Below are 19,139 nucleotides of genomic sequence, written 5' to 3'. Positions count from 1 at the left end.
TGAGGCGCTATCAATAAGCTCCACCCACAGAAGCGAAGGCCTTTCTGCGCGGCGCCAAATTCAAATTGAAAAATGGCGACACTTCGGATTTTTTTTGGAGCTGCTTCGGCTTAAAAAATTGGTCATTAATCTTAAATAGCACTAAAAAAAGGCAATTGAAAGTTAGGACAATTGGGATCCTCATTGAGTTGTCAGCCAATGATGCTCATTCTTCAAAAATCTGACTGGCTCTGGGAGTCCATCCCCCTCCTCCCTTAAGTTGATTGGTGCTCTGAGAGGCTGCAATTTCTGATTGGGTAATGAGGACCGTCACTCATTATCGAGGCTGCCACACCCTGGATTATCCCTCAGTATAAATACAGGAGTTTGAGGTTGGCTAAATTTCAGTTTGTTGTTACAACAAAGGTTAGATTTGTGAAAAAGTATCAAGATGGCTTCTCAAGTGTGTCAGAACTACCACCAGGACTGTGAGGATGCTGTCAACAAGCAGATCAACATGGAGCTCTATTCCTCCTATGTTTATCTCTCCATGGTGAGTTTTGCATTTTAGACCACTTCACAATGGCGACTATATAATCTGAGTTTACTAAATTCTGTGCTGTATCCAGACCACCTATTCTGAGTATCTTGAATCTTAATAACTCACTTTCTTGTGCTCCTTTGAGCTTATTGTTGAAGTTTATTTGGAATACATTCTGTGCTCAATGCATGGAACTCAGAATTTGTATCCTCATTCAAAATCACTCCATGGACTTTCTCAGAGTCTATAATAAAATTAAAGCTAGACCATTTGAGTGATATGTTGGGAAGTATTCTTTCCTGCAAGGGTGGTGCCAATCTGGAACACTTTCTCCCCCGCTCCCACCACTGAAAAATCAAGGCTTTGATGCTGGGCTGTGGCTTTTCATTGTGTAAGGATATCAAAACATTGTTTCCTTGCCCATGCACATACAAGTTTGTGACTTTGAACCCTTGAAAGAAAGTAAAATTTGAATTTATGTAATGTACACATGGTTATGGGTCTGCTATGCAATACCAAACTACTTCTCCCTTTTTAAAAAAAAATGTCTCCATAGTCCTTCTACTTTGACCGGGATGATGTTGCCCTGCGTCACTTTGCTGAGTTCTTCAAGGAGCAGTCACATGAGGAATGTGAACATGCTGAGAAACTGATGAAATTCCAGAATCGTCGTGGAGGACGGATCATCTTGACGGACATCAAGGTTGGATTCAATAAAGGAGTGGCCTTCTGTCTAGCTCCCCTTTGACTGATTGTTCCCAGTACATTCTGCAGCAAATGGTTCCAATTTACAACACCGGCCATTTGGCCAAACTGGTCTTTGCTGGTGTTTATACTCCAGCGAGCCTCCTCCCACCTTGCTTCATCTCTCCCTCTCAGCATATCATTCTATTCCTTTCTCCCCATGCACTTGCCTAGCGTCCCCTTAAACACATCTATGCTATTTGCCTCATCAATATGACTCCAGTGGTTGTGAATGCATAATGGCAATTTTATATTCCCACATAGGTTCATGGTAAAAGTAGACTTTTGATTGAACCCCTAATTTCCTTCAATACTTTTTTAATGTTTGTTTAATCCATTGTAAGTGCACTGTTGGAATTTTCTTTCTTTCCAGAAACCTGAGCAGGATGAGTGGAACAATGGTCTGGAGGTGATGCAGAGAGCTCTGCAGATGGAGAAGAATGTGAACCAGAGTCTGCTGGATCTGCACAAACTCTCTGGGAGCACTGACCCTCATGTAAGTTGTTAATTTAATGTGGGCTTTTGGCTAAGTTGGTGGTTTTGGCACCTTGCTGTTGTAGGGGCTAATTAAAAGATCTCCATGCTAAATAGCTTTGAGTTGGTGTCTCCCTATGCATTTTTTGTGTGAGAAGGGATGGGGAAAGATGGCCTACTTTGGTTCGTGACTAGTAAATGTGTCTGTGATCCCAGGATCTGAGCACCTAATGCAGTAATTGCATCACTTCTATGTGCTCCAGTTCAAAAGATTAAAATCCAAATTCTCAAGCGGAAGCTGACATTCCTTGATATCTGCTGCTGGACATAACTAGTTTCCCTCTTTCAGTTGTGTGACTTTCTGGAGACCCACTACTTGGATGAACAAGTGAAGATGATCAAGAAGCTTGGAGATCACATCACCAACCTGAAGAGACTGGGAGCCCCTGAGAATGGCCTGGGAGAGTACCTTTTCGACAAGCTCACGCTGGGGGAGAGTGACTGAATTGACTGGATCAAGCTTATTGTGTTTAGTACTTGTATTTATATAATACGGATCCCTGTCGTGTAGGGAATGATGGCTTCTGACTTTGTACAAAGAGCTGTGAGACCTGGGCTCTTGATGTGAAATGTAACATAACTGTAAATAAACTCTTCAATATTGAACTGGGTTTTGTCTCCTTTGTATATTTGAGAGGTTGCTTATTTTTCAATTAAAATAATGTGGTTTACTTCAAACCACAATTAGATGGAGCTGTGCAACAGTTATAGGATTTACTCCTATGAAATTTGTTTTTCCTCCAGTGTAATGTTGATTGTAAGACACATGTTGCAAGGTCTAAAATTTACATTTAGACCATTAACAGCCACATGAGATATTGACTGAGGGTCAAAGCATAGTCAGAGGTACAGTTTATGGAGAGTCTTAAATGGGTTTAGAGGAAATGTGGGAACTAGACAGCTGAATTAAAAATACCTGTTCCCACTCGTGAACATTCTCAGTCCTTACATAAATAACAACTCCATACAACAAAATGCAAGTTGCTGTAATGTGTGTTACACAAGGAATGTTTCCCAGTATATTGAGTTTCACCTCAGATAGTGAAGAAAAACTCCTGGGTTTACTTCCTATTTAATAATTGCACTGAATCTGGAATTAGCAGGTTCAATTCAGTAGCTGCTGCAGATTCTGTTCAGTTATTATTGCGGGTTGTTCAGTAACAAAACTCACCACTGCTGCTGTAGACTTTCCGTTAAGCTTTGTATGCAGAGCAACAACTGTACAGACCAGCAATATCTGAGTGCATTGAACCCCGGGGACTACAATTGGGTGAGGAGGGAAAGCAACAGGTGACATCAGCTTGCTGTCACAGCTTCAGTGGATACCCAAATGTGGTGGTTCTGGGACAGATTCATGTCTGCTCAATCTTACCTCATGGCTGAATAACTTGCCAACATCACCTTGGCTCGCATGAATAAGTAATTAGGTAAGGTATTGAAGGAATACCTGTGCAACTGTACTCCAACACATCTCCTTCTGGAAGGAGTGTATGTATTTCATTGAAGGCCCAAGCCGTGAAACACACACCTCTCGAAAAACATTTCTCTCACCCCAGGCCCCCAATGCCGAATACCTCAATTCATCAACCCAATGTATCCATTTGTATTTAGACTCATTGTGCATTTCATATCAAATAGCAGTTAATCTGTCCAAATCCACAGGGCTCTCCATTTCTCTCCTTCACCCCTATGAATGGATTCAAATGTAAATGCTACAGCTGTAGTAATCCAGTGTTTAAAAGTTAGTTTTAGGGATTTAGCTGAAAACTGTATTTGTTGCAATTAAAGTGCCATCAGCCATTCCACGTTAATGTCTTTGCAACTCTCAAAGGCACTTTTTGGGTATCTATGTTACAATATTTCATATATTGATGAGCGACAATTCCACGAGTCGGCCTGGGTTTGCGGCTGATGGGTTTGGCAACTTTCTGTTTCTGGCAAAGTCTCAAGCTCACTCGATTTGAAAAACTTCACAGGTGCCCGTGTTTTAAGAATGACATCGAATTCACAGCACAGAAAAAGACCATTCAGGCCCAACTGGTCCATGCTGTGGTTTATGCTCCACTTCATCTAGACCTATCAGCATATCCTTCTCTTCCTTTATCCCTCATGTGTTTATCTAGCCTCCCCTTAAATGCAGCTGTGCTCTTTGCATTCAGAGTTATTACTGTGGGTAGCTCAGTAACGAAATGTACCACTGCTGCTATAGACTTCCTGTTGAGCTGTGTGGGCAAAGAAGCAAGTAACTGCCATACAGACCAGTAATGTCTGAGCTCAAGGCTTCATTTATTGCCCATCTCTAATTGCCCTTGAAGGTGAAACGCCTTGTAGCCCTGAATGCCTTGCTGGGCCATTTCAGAGGGCAGTTGATAGTCAGCCACTTTGCTGTGGGCTTGGAGTCACATATAGGCCAGACTGGGTAAGGACGGCAGGTTTCTTTCCCTAAAGGAGATTAGAGAATCACATGGGTTTTTATGATAATCGACGAGTGCCATGATCACCTGTAGTAGCTTTTTATTCCAGATTTATTTCATTAATTAACTGAATTTAAATTCTGCAGAACCCGTGGTGGGATTTTGCCTCTGTATCAGTAGTCCAGGCCTCTGCATTACTTATCCAGTAACATAATCACTATTCTATCATACCCCACATAGAATACACTATTGGGCTAGGTTCTGGGATGCCCCCCACCCCACATCATGGTTGACTAACCTGTGAACACTCACTGACTAGGCTCCTACATGAATAAGGAATTGGGCAAGGAATATGTGTGAGACTGTACTCCAACAAAGTATAATCCTCCTGGAATGAGTAAATGTATTTCACTAAATGCATAAAGGTTATTTATGCATTGAGTGAATAATGCATCATTCACGAAATGAGTTAAATTGTCAAGTCAAATAGATACTTCTCCTGAAACTTTCACACCCCTCATTCTCCGCCCCGCCATGTCTGTTCCATCAATTTATAAATCCAATACTAGCAGCTCCTTCATAAATGTATCCATTTGTATTTCGGCCAATTGTGCGTTTCATACCAAATAGCAATCATCCTTTCCAATCCTACTGGATATCTCTTTGTCCCCTTCTCGTCCATGAATGGATTCAAATGTTGTTGATGCCGAAGCTCCAATAATCCAGTGTTTACAAGTTGATTTCAGAACTTTGCTGAGAACTGCACTGGGTGAAATTAAATTGTCTCCTTTAGTCTTTCCATGTTAATGTCTTTTTAATTATTTCCAGGCTGTGGATGTCGCTGGCAAGGATGGCATTTATTGCCCATCCCTAATTTCACTTGACAAGATGGTAGTGAGCTGCCTTCTTGAGCTGCTGCAGTGCTTGTGATGAAGGTACTCCCACAATGCTGTTATAGAGGGAGATCCATGAAATTGACCCATTGCCAATGAAGGAATGGCGATATATTTCCAAGTGAGGGAAATTGCAAGTGATGGTGTTCCCATGTGCCTGCTGCCCTTGTCCTTCTAGTTGGTGGAGGTCACGGGTTGGCAAATGCTGCCAAAGAAGCCTTGGTGAGTTGTAGCAGTGAATTTTGTAGATGGTACACACTGCAGCCATGGTGAAGGCAATGAATATTGAAGTTGGTGGATGGGGTGCCAATCAAATGAGCTGCTTTGTTCTGGATGTGTTGAGCTTCTCGAGGGTTGTTGGAGCTGCACTCGTCCAAGCAAGTGCAGATTATTCCATCACACTCCTGACTTGCGCCTTGTAGATGGTGGAAAGACTTTGGGGAGTCAGGAGATGTGACACTCGCTGCAGAATACCCGGCCTCTGACCCGTTCTTGTTACCACAGTATTTATGAGAGTCGTCCATTTATGTTTCTGTTCAATGGTGACCTCCAGGTATTAATAGTAGGAGATTCGGCAATGGTAATGCTGTTGAAAGCAAGGGCAGGTGCTTAGACTCTCGCTTGTTGGAGATAGTCATTGCCTGGCACTTGTGTGGTGCAAATGTTACTTGCCACGTATCAGCCCAAGCCTGAATGTTGTCCAGGTCTTGCTGAATGCGGGCATGGACTGCTTCATATTCTGAGGAGTTGCAAATGGAACTGAACACTGATCAGTGAACATTCCCACTTCTGACCTTATGATTATTAATGAAGCATCTGAAGATGATTGGGCCTAGGACACTGTTCTGAGGATCTCCTGCAGCGATGTCCTGTGGCTGAGATGATTGACCTCCAAAAACCACAACCATCTTCCTTTGTGATCGGTATGTCTCCAGCCGGGGAGAGGTTCCTCCTTGATTCCCATTGACTTCAATTTTATCCGGGCTTCATGATGCCACACTCAGTCAAATGCTGCCTTGATGTCAAAGGCAGTCACTCTCACCTCATCTCTGGAATTCAGCTCTTTTGTCCATGTTTGGACCAAGGCTGTAATGAGGTCTGTAGCCGAGTGGTCCTGGCCGAACCCAAACTGAACATCTGTGAACAGATTATTGGTGAGTAAGTGGTATTTGATAACACTGTCGATGACACCTTCCATCACTTTGCTGATGTTTGAGAGTAGATGATGGGGCAGTAATTGGCTGGATTTGATTTGTCTTCTTTTTTTGTGGGCAGGACATACCTGAGCAGTTTTCCATGTTGTCGTTAGTTGCCAATGTTGGAGCTGTACTGGAACAGCTTGGCTAGAATTGCAGTCAGTTCTGGAGCACAAGTCTTCAGCGCGACAGCCGGGATGTTGTTGGGGCCCATACACTTTGCTGTATCCAGTGTGCTCAGCTTGATATCATGTCAAGTGAATTGAATTGGCTGAAGACTGGCTTCTGTGATGGTGGGGACCTCAGGAGAAAGTTGAGATGGATCATACATGAGGCACTTCCTGCAGAAGATGGTTGCAAATGACTCAGCCTTGTCTTTTGCACTCACTTGCTGGGCTCTGCCATCATTGAGGATGGGGATATTCATGGAGCCTCCTCTTCCCATTAGTGCTTTAATGATCTACCACTATTCACAACTGTATGTGGCAGGACTGCAGAGCTTTGATCTGACCCATTGATTGTGGGATCGCTTAACTTTGCCAATCAACAAAAATGTTTCCATTGGCTGAAGGGTCAATAATCAGAGGGCACGGAATTAATGTGATTCGCAAAGGAACCAGAGGCAACATGAAGAAAAACTTGTTAACTCAACGAGCGATTAGGATTTAGAATCACTGTCTGATAGGGCGGTGGAAACAGATTCAATAGTAGCCTTCAAAAGGGAAATAGTTAAATACATGAAGGAGAAATAATTGCAGGGTTTATGGGGAAAGAACTGGACTAACTGGATTGCTCATTGAACAAGCCGGCACAGACTCGATGGGGCGAATGGCCTCCTTCTGTGCTTTATTATTCTGTGATTCTCTGAAGACCAGCACTGTGCACAATACTCCAAGTGTTGTCTAGCCAAGGTTCTATACAAATTTAACATGCTGCACAGGGATGTGGTTCAGCTGCAGGTATTCCTCGCTCTGAGCTCAGAACTGCGCTAATGGTTAACTGGTTACGTACGCATCACAAAATATATCAGGTCAATGTTCACCTCACTCCATGCAATAACATAAGAACATAATTAGGAGCACGAGCATGTCCAATGGCACCTTGAGCCTGCTCCAACATTCAATATGGTCATGGTTGATCGTCAACTGCACTTTCCCGCCCTATCTCCATATCCTTTGATTCCCTGTGCTGTTACCTACTGACTCAGGGACAAGGGTGTTAGCAACTGAGCCAAGGTTGATCAAATCTTACATTTATATGTTGCCTTTTGTTCAGGACAGCCCAAAGCACTTCATAGCTGATGAAGTTCTTTTGAAGTTCAGTCTCAGTTTTGTAGCAGCCAATTTGCACACAAAGATCCCCCATCAGTCTGTTTACAATGGGGAGATCTGGATTTGGATGAATGTACACAGGTGGATTTGTAACACTGCTCCAACTAAAAGACACAGTTAGCATCACTCAAAATAAATGCAAAGTCATATGTGTATGGAGGCTCAGATTGTAATTCCCCTTCCAAATGTATTCATTCACAATACAGGGAGGGACAAGCAATGAAGGGCCGCAGCAACTGAGGGATGTGCCCACAGTCAGTCAGTGGAGAGTCAGGTTGTGGATATCACCACCAGTTTAAACATACCTCATGGAAATTAGTGTGAAACCTAAATTTGAGGTGGTTCTGGTTTGTAGATTTTCAAAGTTTCTAAAAATCAAAATTATTCATGTCCTGTTCAGAGATGCAGCCTGGATTTTAGCCTGCTGTCCATGGCCAGATTTGGCACACTCACCTCAAGGTGGTCCACCTCTCCCTCTCCACGGTCAAATATTATTATTTGAAGCTCATCATGGATAAGAACAAATCCAAACCATCTTTCTCCAGTCTTCATCGCCTACTCTGACGACACTTGCACCCTCCATTTTCTCTCGACACTCAGTGTGAGTTCATAGACTGCTTTGAGCATGCAGGTACAGCAGGCGGTGAAGAACGCAAATGGCATGTTGGCATTCATAGCTAGGGGATTTAAGGTTTGGAGCAGGGAGGGCTTACTGCAGTTGTACAGGGTCTTGGTGAGGCCTCACCTGGAATGTTATGTTCAGTTTTGTTCTCTTAATCTGAGTAAGGACATTCTTGCTATTGAGGGAGTGCAGCGAAGGTACACCAGACAGATTCCCAGGATGGTAGGACTGACATATGAGGAGAGACTGGATCGACTGGGCCTGTATTCACTGGAGTTTAGAAGAATGAGAGGGGATCTCATCGAAACATATATAATTCTGACGGGACTGGACAGGTTAGATGAAGGAAGAATGTTCCCGATGTAGGGGAAGTCCAGAACCAGGGGTCCAGTCAAAGGATAAGAGGTTAGCCATTTAGGATCGAGATGAGGAGAAACTTCTTCACTCAGGGAGTTGTGAATCTGTGGAATTTTCTACCGCAGAGAGTTGTTGATGCCAGTTCATTAGATATATTCAAGAGATATGGTCCTTATGGCTAAAGGGATCAAGGGTGTATAGAGAGAAAGCAGGAAAGGGGTACTGAGGTGAATGTTCAACCATGATTTTATTGAATGGTGATGCAGGCTCGACGGGCCGAATGGCCTACTCCTGCACCTATTTTCTATGTTTCTATCTTTACCCCTACATAGACAGCGCAGCTGTTTCCGCCTCATATTCTGCCACATAGGATAATGAGGCCAAAACAAGGAAAGAGAAAATATCCAAGAAAGTCGGGTATGTACGCTTCATGTCTCTTACACTCGGGATGTCTAACCTCCCAATGTCCCATGGTTCAATGAGTGTTAGCATTCTAGAATATGGTGTCACAATAGGTCAATGTTGTTATGTATGGAGAAAGAGTCAGACTGAACACTGTGAGCTCAAAGTAAAGTGTGACCTTGGTCTTTCATTGCAGGTCTCCAGAGTGCCTCTCCAACCTGTAAGTCCTCCTTAAATACCTATGTTCTCAAGGGATTATGGGATCCCTGGTACTCCAGGGGATGAGTCCTCTGGTGGCTCTACAGAGTATATGCAAGTTTACATATATAACAACACTCCTCCCCAAAGTGAACAGTGTAACAATTTACAAGGTGAGTCGATCTGGGGCACTTCTTGCCCTGGTTGATCATCTCGGAGTGAAAGCTGGTATTGGTGAATCAACTGTTGGGCCCTCGCTGGGCGGCTGTGCAGCTGGCCTTGCTGGGCTTCCTGGTCTGGTGGGTCCTGCTGGGCTGCTGTGTATGATGGGTTCTGCTTCGTGGCCAACCGTGGTGTCGGTTGCCACTGGTGTGTATGTTGGGGGGGATCAAAAAAGGTCGGGTACAAAGTGGATTACTCAGGATAGTCCATGAATCTGAGTTTGATTTGGTCCAAATGTTTCCGGTGAATGAGTCCATTTGAAAGTTTGACCCGAAACACCCTGCTCCCCTCTTTGTCCACGACAGTGCCGAGAAGCCACTTGGGACCATGTCCATAATTCAATACAAACACAGGATCATTGATTTCAATCTCGCGTGACACATTAGCGGTATCATGGTATGTACTTTATTGAAGCCGGCTGCTCTCTACCTGTTCATGTAGATCAGGGTGAACTAACGAGAGCCTTGTCTTAAGTGCTCTTTTCATGAGCAGTTCAGCAGTTGGGATCCCAGTGAGTGAATGGGGTCTCGTGCGGTAGCGAAGCAGGATTCGGGATAGGCAAGTTTGCGGTGAGTCTTCCGTGACCCTCTTCAAGACCTGCTAGATGGTTTGCAGTGCTCTCTCTGCCTGATCATTGGACGTTAGTTTAAATGGGGCAATGTGACATGTTGGATCCCGTTGCAGTTCAACTCAGCACTTGCAAAACATGGCCCATTGTCGCTCACCAGGACATCGGGTAGGCTGTGCTTGGCAAACATGGCCCGCAGGCTTTGAGTAGTGGCAGCGGACGTGCTAGCCGACATTTTATCACATTCAATTCATTTGGAGTACGCATCTACAACCACAAGAAACATTTTACCCAAGAAGGGGCCTGCATAATTGACATGTACACTAGACCACGATTTGGAGGGCCAAGACCATAAACTTAGCGGCGCCTCCCTGGGTGCATTGCTTAACTGCGAGCATGTATTACATCTGTGCACGCAGGACTCTAAGACAGCATCGATACCGGGCCACCACACGTGGGATCTGGCTATCGCTTTCATCATTATGATGCCTGGATGGGTACTGTGGAGGTCACTGATGAAGGTGTCTCTGCCCTTCTCGGGAAACACTACTTGATTGCCCCACAGAAGGCAATCTGCCTGTATAGATATTTCATCTGTGCGCCAGTGAGTGGAACGGCTTTATCTCTTCCTGCATTTCCACTGGGACACTGGACCAGCTCCCGTGAAGCATACAGTTTTTGACTAGGGACAATAAGGTGTCCTGGCTTGTCCAGGTTTTGATCTGCCGAGCAGTGGCGGATGATTGCTCACTCTCAAATGCTTCCATAACCATGACTAAATCTGCAGGCTGCCCCATTTCCACCCCATAGTGGGCAATGGCAGCCTACTGAGAGCATCGGTGCAGTTTTCTGTGCCTGGCCTGTGGCGGATGGCATAATTGTATACGGACAAAGTGAGCGCCCATCTCTGGATGCGGGCCGATGCATTAGTATTTATCCCCTTACTCTACGAAAACAGGGATATAAGAGATTTATGGTCAGTTTCCAATTCGAGTTTAAGCCCAAACAGATATTGATGCATTTCTTTACCCCATAGGCACACGCGAATGCTTCTTTTTCAATCATGCTATAGACTCTCTCAGCCTTCGACAGACTCCTGGATGCATAAGCAACCATTTGCAATTTCCCAAAATCATTAGCTTGTTGCAATACACACCCGACACCATATGACGACGTATCACATGGTAGTACCAAATGCTTACATGGATCATACCTCACAAGCAATTTGTTTGAGCATAACAATTTTCTTTACAAAGGCATTTTCTTGATTTTTGCCCCATGCCCATTCATCCCCTTTATGCAGTAAGACATGCAGTGGTTCTAACAGTGTGCTGAGACCTGGTAAGAAGTTACCAAAATAGTTCAGGAGTCCTAGAAACGACGCAGCTCTGTCACGTTCTGTGGCCTCGGTGCATTCTCAATTGCCTCCATCTTCGAATCGGTGGACCTGATGCACACCGCGATCCTCCTCCCCAGGAACTCCCCTTCAGGGGCCAGGAAAGGGCACTTCGAGCGTTTTAACCTGAGCCCCACGCTGTTGAGTCGACTAAGAACCTCCTCCAGGTTCTGCAGATGCTCGCCTGTGTCCCGACCTGTAACCAAAATATTGTCCTGGAAGACCACGGCGCGCGGGTCCGACTTGCGTAAGCTTTCCATGTTTCTCTGGAATATCGCCGCCGCTCATTGAATTCCACACGGGCATCTGTTCTACATGAAAAGACCTTTGTGCATGTTGATGCAGGTGAGGCCCTTCGATGATTCCTCCAGTTCCTGCGTTATGTAGGCTGAACTCAAATCCAGCTTCGTGAACATCTTTCCTCCCGCCAGCGTTGCAAAGAGGTCATTGACCTTTGGTAGTGGGTATCGGTCCTGCAGGGATACACGATTGATAGTTGCTTTGTAATTGCCACAGATTCTAACGGTGCCGTCTCCCTTGATAACTGGGACAATAGGACCGGCCCACTCGTTGAAGTCGATCGGTGAAATGATGCCCTCTCTTTGCAACCGGTCTAGCTCAATCTCTACCCTTTCTCTCATCATATATGGTACTGCTCTCGCCTTGTAATGGATGGGTCGTGCCCCGGAATTAGGTGGATCTGCACTTTTGCTCCTTGGAATTTCTCGATGTCTGGTTCGAAAAACGAAGGGAACTTGTTTAAGACCTGAGCACACGAAGTGTCATCAGCGGACGATAGCGCTCGGATGGCGTCCCAGTTCCAGCGTATCTTTCCCAGCCAGCTCCTGCCGAGCAGCATGTGACCATCACCTGGTACCACTCAGAGTGGTAGCTTGTGCACCGCTCCATTGTAGGAGACCTTTATGGTAGCATTGCCGATTACGGGAATCAGTTCCTTTTTGTAACTTTTAGTTTCGTGTGAATGGACTTAAGACTGACCTTGAGGCCTTGCTGCACCACAATTTTTTGAAAGTCTTTTTGCCCATGATGGACTGGCTCATGCCCGTGTGCAGCTCCACTGACACCGGGAGTCCATTTAGTTCAACATTCCGCATTATCAGGGGACATGTAGTGGTGAATGTGTGCACCCCATGTACCTCTGCCTCCTCGGTCTGAGGCTCTGGTTCGTCGTGATCCGCCATGGATCTGTCCTCCTCTGCAACATGGTGGTTTGCAGGATTAACAGGATTTGCAGCTCACCTGCACATATGTTGGAGGTGTCCCATTGTTACACTGCTCTTGCAAACGTACCGTTTGAAGCGGCATGAATGGAAACGATGATCACCCCCGCAACGCCATTAAGTTGTCAATGGCCTTGCATTCAGCACCCTTGGTGGTGGACTCTGAGACATCTGCGGACATGCAGCTGCAGGCGTGTGTGACCTGCCTTGTACGTTGTGGTTAGAAAACAACATCACTTTGTTCACAGTACTTGTAGCAGCACTTATGTGCTGAGAAATTTGCTTAGTATTGTCACTGATGGCAATGAACGCCTGGGCTATCGCTCTGGCCTTACTCAAGGTTGAGGTCTCTATTGTCAAAGGTTTGTGAAGTATGGTTTCGTGGCCAAAGTCTTTGAGCATGTGCTCCAAAAGTCCTTCAAATGCGCAATGTCCTGCAAGGCGTCTTAGCTCGGCGACATAACTCGCCACTTTCTGGTCTTCAGACCTTTTGTTGGTGTTAAACTAGTACCTCGCCATCAGAATGCTTTCATTGGGTCCAACTGCTCCCGGACCAGTGTGCACAAATCATCGTATGATTTCTCCGTGGGTTTCGCTAGAGTAAGCAGGTTTTCCTGAGGCCATACGTTGGTGCCCCACAGACGGTGAGGAGAATCGCCCTTCGTTTGGCAGCGTTCTCTTCTCTATCCAGCTCTTTGGCTGTGAAATATTGGTCATGTCACTCCACAAAGACATCACAATCATCTCCCTCCGAAAATATCTCCAGGATGTCCCCTGTTCTCTGCCTCTTTGGGTTCGCTATCTGTAGCTCATCGCCAGTTGTTTTGCATTGCGAAAGAATCAGACTGAACACTGTGAGTTCAAAGTAAAGTGTGACCTGAGTCTTTTATTGCAGGTCTCCAGAGTGCCTCTCCAATCTGTGAGGCCTCCTTAAACATCTGTGCTCCCAAGGGATTGTGGGATCCCTTGGGACTCCAGAGGATGTGCTGTCTGGTGGCTGTACAGAATATATACAAGTTTACATATATGACAAATGTCTTGCACTATTCTGTAACATTTCTAGAGTGCGGTCAGCTCAGGATTAGAACTGCCCTAAAAATGTTGTTAAATTGACTTAATAAAGTGTTACCAACACAAATCAGGCACTTAAAAAAAAACTTCCTGTCACAAAGCGCTGGAGTGGAGCTACATTACAGGACAAACGGGAATCTGTTCCACCTCCGCCGCCTCCAGACCAGATCCAAGGTCGTCCCATCCTCCGTCACTGAATTACAGTACACAGACGATGCTTACATCTGTGCACACTCGGAGGCTAAACTCCAAGCCATCATCAACACCTTCACCGAGGCATACGAGAGCATGGGCCTTAAACTAAACATCCGTAAGACAAAGGTCCTCGCCACACAGCACAGCCCCCCCGGTTATTAAAATCCATGACGAGGCCTTGGACAATGTGGACCATTTTCCATACATTGGGAGCCTACTGTCAACAAGGGCAGACATCGACAACGAGGTCCACCACCACCTTCAGTGCAGCCTTCGGTCGCCTGAGGAAGAGAGTGTTTGAAGACCAGGACCTCAAACCTGACACCAAGCTCATGGTCTACAGAGCAGTGGTGATACCCGCCTCCTATATGGCTCAGAGACATGGACTATGTAGAGCAGGCACCTCAAAACACTGGAGAAGTACCACCAATGTTGACTCCACAAGATCCTGCAAATCCATTGGCAGGATAGGCGTACCAACGTCAGTGTTCTCACTCAGGCCAACATCCCCTGCATCGAAGCATTGACCTCGCTGATCAGTTGGTTTTAAATTTTAAACTGAATCCAAATTGTCACGGTGAGATTTGATCAGCAGTAGTTCCTCCTATCGTTACCTGGCTGCTTTCTCCATCTCTTCAGCCTGTCTTCCCCTTGCTCTGCAGCACTTGGCCCAAGTTGCTGCTGTTTGTATCATTCTTGTTTTATATTTCCCAGCCTCTCTCTGTGCTCAGCTCTAACACGTGTTCCAGCCCGGACCCTACAGGCTTCAAAATGCTTCCAGTTTCAGTTGCAATCTTGGAACCCCCATAGGTCTCCCTCGCTGATTTCTAGTCTCTCACTAGAATGTTGTTGCTCTGCGCCCCATGACCTCCTGAATACTTTCTTCATGGAGTCCCATTGGCCTAGAACAATATTGCACTAGATCCCAACTTCCAAAGCTGTCACTTATTGGTCTAATGAAGAGTTGGATAATAGAGACAAGTATCTATCGGATAAACAATTGGAGACTTGCTCACAGTGTTTTGAGCTTCATCTGAGTTTTGTCCATACTGAAATTCAGAGGTTATTCTCAACTTGCCTGTAACACATGAACATAGGCGTGTCAGTCCATCTTTTCCTTACTTCTTCCTTCAATAGTGTTCCACCTTTGATGTGCTTTCTTAGCCTGTTGTTTCCTGTTGATCCCACAGTGTTCTGATCCGATGAGGAACGGAAGATATCCATGGAGCCCCAGCACCATCCTTCCCTGACCAGATTTGTGGAAACATCAGTAACTCTCAGCTCAGAAATATTTACTGGACATCGTGTTCCAACAGAAAACATTCACCACTCTCCTCGCCTCTTTCCATTTGTGCTTTTCCCATGGACAGTCAAACATCAAGAGAGATTAATCATTAGCAAACACAGGAAAAAACTGATATTCTCTTCACACCAGTGGGACAATGTCTACACAACCAACACTGCACACATTGTTTCTCTCTCTCTTCCCACAATCCTCCCAATCCCTTCAGCTTGACACAAACGTCCTGCCCTTTAACCTCTGCGGATAGACCAGATTACCACAGCTCATGTAAAATACATGGAATGTGCTGGTGTAAATAGGTGCCTCCTCAGATATTTAAGACATTAAAGAAAACACACTCAGTTAACCTTCATTTCAAGTTTGCATCAATCTAATAATTGGGGTGAGGCAAACCTAATATAAAGGGACCTGGATAGGTGTGCTGCTGTTGGAAAATGGCATTTAATGTGGGAAATGCAAGAGAATGAGACTAGGGTAGAGAAATCAACAGTGGGAATATAAACTTAATAGTTCTAGGCCACAAGCCACCAACACGGTAGATGCGTCTGGGGATCCCGGAAGCGGATAGCGTGGAGATTTTACACATGATTGAGATAGATATTGGCGGACTGGGTGACTGAGAACTTTTAGTATCAATGATCAGTCAGATGGACTCAGTGGGGAGCACTCTCATCTCACAGACAGCAAATTATGGGTTTGAGTCGCCACTCCAGAGAATTGAGCACAAAATCTCGGCTGATACTACAGTGCAGAAATGAGGGCATGTTGCACCGTTGGAGATGCCATCTTTTGGATGAAATGTTGAACCGAGGCTTCGTCTGCCCTCTCAGGTGGACAGAAAAGATCCCATGGTCCCACGGCACTATATCGAAGAAGAGCAGGGGAGTTATCCTGGCCAATATTTATTCCTCAACCAACATCACTGAAAACAGATTATGTGTTCATGATCACATTGCTATTTGTGGGACCTTGCTGTGTGCAAATTGGCTCTGCATTTCCTACAACAGTGACTGTGCTTCAAAAAGTACTTCATTGGCCTCAAAGCACTTTGGAACATCCTGAGATCATGAATGGCGCTATATAAATGCAAGGCTTTCTTTTTGGACTACAGTCTATCTCATTGTTACTGCAATTTCATGGTAACAAAACAAGAACTGAACATCCCACAGTCCCCTCCACATTCGAGCTCCTGTGTGTACAGGTGCTCACTAAACTTGGAAGTGATGGAGTATCTGAGCACTTGTGTTTGACACATTCATCACAAGCATTTTCCATTCACCGGACCCACTGTCGGTTGCTTAGCACTCTCACTGATCTGTTTGGATGTTGCATCAAATCCGCAGATACCTGCAAATGACCAACGCTCAGAACCATCCAGAATTATTGAAAAGACGCTGACTTGCCAACAAAAGAGGATGTCAAGGTGGCCATTAACTGGTCCAGGCAGAGCACGGCCGATGGGTGTTCTCTCCGTCTGCCTGCCTCTCTTCTGCGGCTGTGTCTGTGCCCGCATGTCCCTGGAGAGGGAACATGCTGTGTCTGCTGGTATGCTGGAGGCTTTCTGTGACCAGTGGCCACCAGAGGGACTGGAGTGCAGTGTGGATAAAGGGAACAAAATTAAAATTTTGAAGGTTTTTATGTTAGTTTTGTCATAATTTGGAACTTATTGTTTATTTCCCCTTTATAAAGGGGGCACTTATGGTTTAAATGTTTCCGATAGCTGATTTAATCATCCCAATTAGGGCAGTAGGCCCAGCTGCGAGTCGGCATGGGCCTCATCTGTGCTGTAACCATTCTATGATTCTATGAATTGATTAGCCTAAAGAGTAGAGGATCCAATTAAATCTTTGATTCTGGATATTTGAACTGTGTTTGAGGAAAGTTAGCACAATTGGGATCCTCATTGAGTTGTCAGCCAATGATGCTCATTCTTCAAAGATCTGACTGGTTCTGGGAGTCCATCCCCCTCCTCCCTTTATTTGATTGGTTCTCTGAGAGGCTGCAACTTCTGATTGGGTAATGAGGAATGTCACTCATTATCGAGGCTGCCTCGCTTGGATTATCCTTCAGTATAAATACAGGAGTTTGAGTTTAGTTGAAGCTTAGTTTTGTGTTTGATCAAAGTTACGATTTCTTTAAAAAAAAAAATCATCAAGATGGCTTCTCAAGTGCGTCAGAACTATCACCAGGACTGTGCGGATGCTGTCAACAAGCAGATCAACATGGAGCTCTATTCCTCCTATGTTTATCTCTCTATGGTGAGTTTTATATTTTAGACCACTTCACAATGGAGACTATGTAATGTGAATTTACTAAATTCTCTGCTGTATCCAGCCCACCTATTCTGAGTATCTTGAGTCTTAATGACTTGCTTTCCTGGGTGCTTTTGAACTTTTTGAAGTTTATTTGGAATACATTCTGCACTCATTGCATGGAATTTAGAATTTGTGTCCTCCTTCTATATCACTCCATCGAATTTCCGTACCTTGCCTTTTCAATGGGGGTTGTAATCTTAAAATTAGAGCTAGCCTGTTTAGATCGAAATCAAAGTATTATTTCCTGCAAGTGTGGTGGAAATCTGGAACACTTTCTGTCCCATCTCCCTCAAATTTAAAAAGACTTTGATACGAGGCTGTAGTTTTTGTTGGGTATGGGTATGAAAAAATTGTTTCCATGACAGTATATACCAGTTCAGTGAGATTTTGGACCCTTGAAAGAAAGCAAAATATTGAGGTTGAAGTTATGTACTGTACACGACACCCAAATACTCTTTTGATCCCTCCGCAGTCCTTCTACTTTGACCGGGATGATGTTGCCCTGGATCACTTTGCTGAGTTCTTCAAGGAGCAGTCGTATGAGGAACGTGAGCATGCTGAGAAACTGATGCAATTCCAGAATCACCGTGGAGGACGGATCATCTTGTCTGACATCAAGGTTGGATTTAATAATGGAGTGGCCTTGTCTCTGGCTCCCCTTAGACTGATTGTTCCCAATATGTGCTAAAGCAATTGGTTCCAATTTACATCACAGGCCAAACTGGTCTTTGCAGTGATTATATTCCAACAAACAACCTCCCACCTTGCTTTATCAGCATATCATTCGATTCGCTTCCACTTCAATATATCTGAGCTATTTGCCTCAGCAATATAACTGCAGAGTTTGTGATAGCAAATAAAATTGCCATTAAGTTAACATGCAGGTTCATGGTAAAGTTGACTTTTGATTGCACCCTGAATTTCCTTCAATACATTACAATGTTTGTTTAATCCATTCTATGTTCAATGTAGAATTTTCTTTCCAGAAACCAGAGCAGGATGAGTGGAGCAATGGTCTGGTGGCGATGCAGAGAGCTCTGCAGATGGAGAAGAATGTGAACCAGAGTTTGCTGGATCTGCACAAACTCTCTACTGGGAGCACTGACCCTCATGTAAGTTCTTAATGATTTAATGTTGTCTTTTGGGTAAGTTGGAGGTTGTGGAACCGAGCTGTGCTTGGGCCTAATTAAAAATCTCCATGCCCAATAGCTTTGTGCAAGTGTCTCATTGGCTTTTGTGTGGGAAGGGATGGGGAAGTTGGCTGACTGTTAAATGTGTCCCAGGATCTGTGCACCTATTGTGCAGTAAGTTTAATCTAATGATGCAGTAATTCCTTCAATTGCAATTGCACCACTTGACTATCCTCCAGTTCAAGAGGATTAAAATCCAAATTCCTGAAGGGGAAGCTGACATTCCTTGATATCTGCTACTGTCATAACTTGTTTCTGTGTTCTCCTTCAGTTGTGTGACTTCCTGGAGACCCACTACTTGGATGAACAAGTGAAGATGATCAAGAAGCTTGGTGATTACACCACCAACCTGAAGAGACTGGGAGCCCCTGAGAATGGCCTGGGAGAGTACCTGTTTGACAAGCACACCCTGGGGGAGAGTGACTGA

General features: G+C 44.8%; 2 protein-coding genes across 2 annotated transcripts; both read left to right on the top strand.

Annotated features, from left to right (window-relative positions):
• Nucleotides 1-430: 430 nt before the first annotated feature.
• Nucleotides 431-2,243, top strand: LOC139262225 (ferritin, higher subunit-like). The gene is made up of 4 exons (XM_070877370.1): nt 431-532; nt 1,077-1,223; nt 1,638-1,760; nt 2,088-2,243. Exons 1-4 carry the CDS (start codon nt 431-433, stop codon nt 2,241-2,243), a joined length of 528 nt encoding a protein of 175 aa, XP_070733471.1.
• Nucleotides 2,244-17,363: 15,120 nt separating this feature from the next.
• On the top strand, nt 17,364-19,139 carry LOC139262224 (ferritin heavy chain-like). Its single transcript, XM_070877369.1, has 4 exons — nt 17,364-17,465; nt 17,995-18,141; nt 18,509-18,634; nt 18,984-19,139. The coding sequence occupies exons 1-4, from the start codon at nt 17,364-17,366 to the stop codon at nt 19,137-19,139; spliced, it is 531 nt and encodes a 176-aa protein (XP_070733470.1).

The sequence above is a fragment of the Pristiophorus japonicus genome, chromosome 4 (assembly GCF_044704955.1).
Source record: "Pristiophorus japonicus isolate sPriJap1 chromosome 4, sPriJap1.hap1, whole genome shotgun sequence".
In the NCBI taxonomy this organism is placed as follows: Eukaryota; Metazoa; Chordata; class Chondrichthyes; family Pristiophoridae; genus Pristiophorus; species Pristiophorus japonicus.
The sequence above is the reverse complement of the archived record's forward strand: the minus strand, read 5'-3'. Positions and strand labels throughout refer to the sequence as shown.

What these genes read in the sequence shown, in the direction of transcription:
- LOC139262225 (XM_070877370.1), top strand. Translation starts at nt 431, where the DNA reads ATGGCTTCTCAAGTGTGTCAGAACTACCACCAGGACTGTGAGGATGCT. An exon ending in CCTATGTTTATCTCTCCATG is followed by an intron (nt 533 to 1,076) that starts GTGAGTTTTGCA and finishes ATGTCTCCATAG; the next exon opens with TCCTTCTACTTTGACCGGGA. An exon ending in TCATCTTGACGGACATCAAG is followed by an intron (nt 1,224 to 1,637) that starts GTTGGATTCAAT and finishes CTTTCTTTCCAG; the next exon opens with AAACCTGAGCAGGATGAGTG.
- LOC139262224 (XM_070877369.1), top strand. Translation starts at nt 17,364, where the DNA reads ATGGCTTCTCAAGTGCGTCAGAACTATCACCAGGACTGTGCGGATGCT. An exon ending in CCTATGTTTATCTCTCTATG is followed by an intron (nt 17,466 to 17,994) that starts GTGAGTTTTATA and finishes ATCCCTCCGCAG; the next exon opens with TCCTTCTACTTTGACCGGGA. An exon ending in TCATCTTGTCTGACATCAAG is followed by an intron (nt 18,142 to 18,508) that starts GTTGGATTTAAT and finishes TTTTCTTTCCAG; the next exon opens with AAACCAGAGCAGGATGAGTG.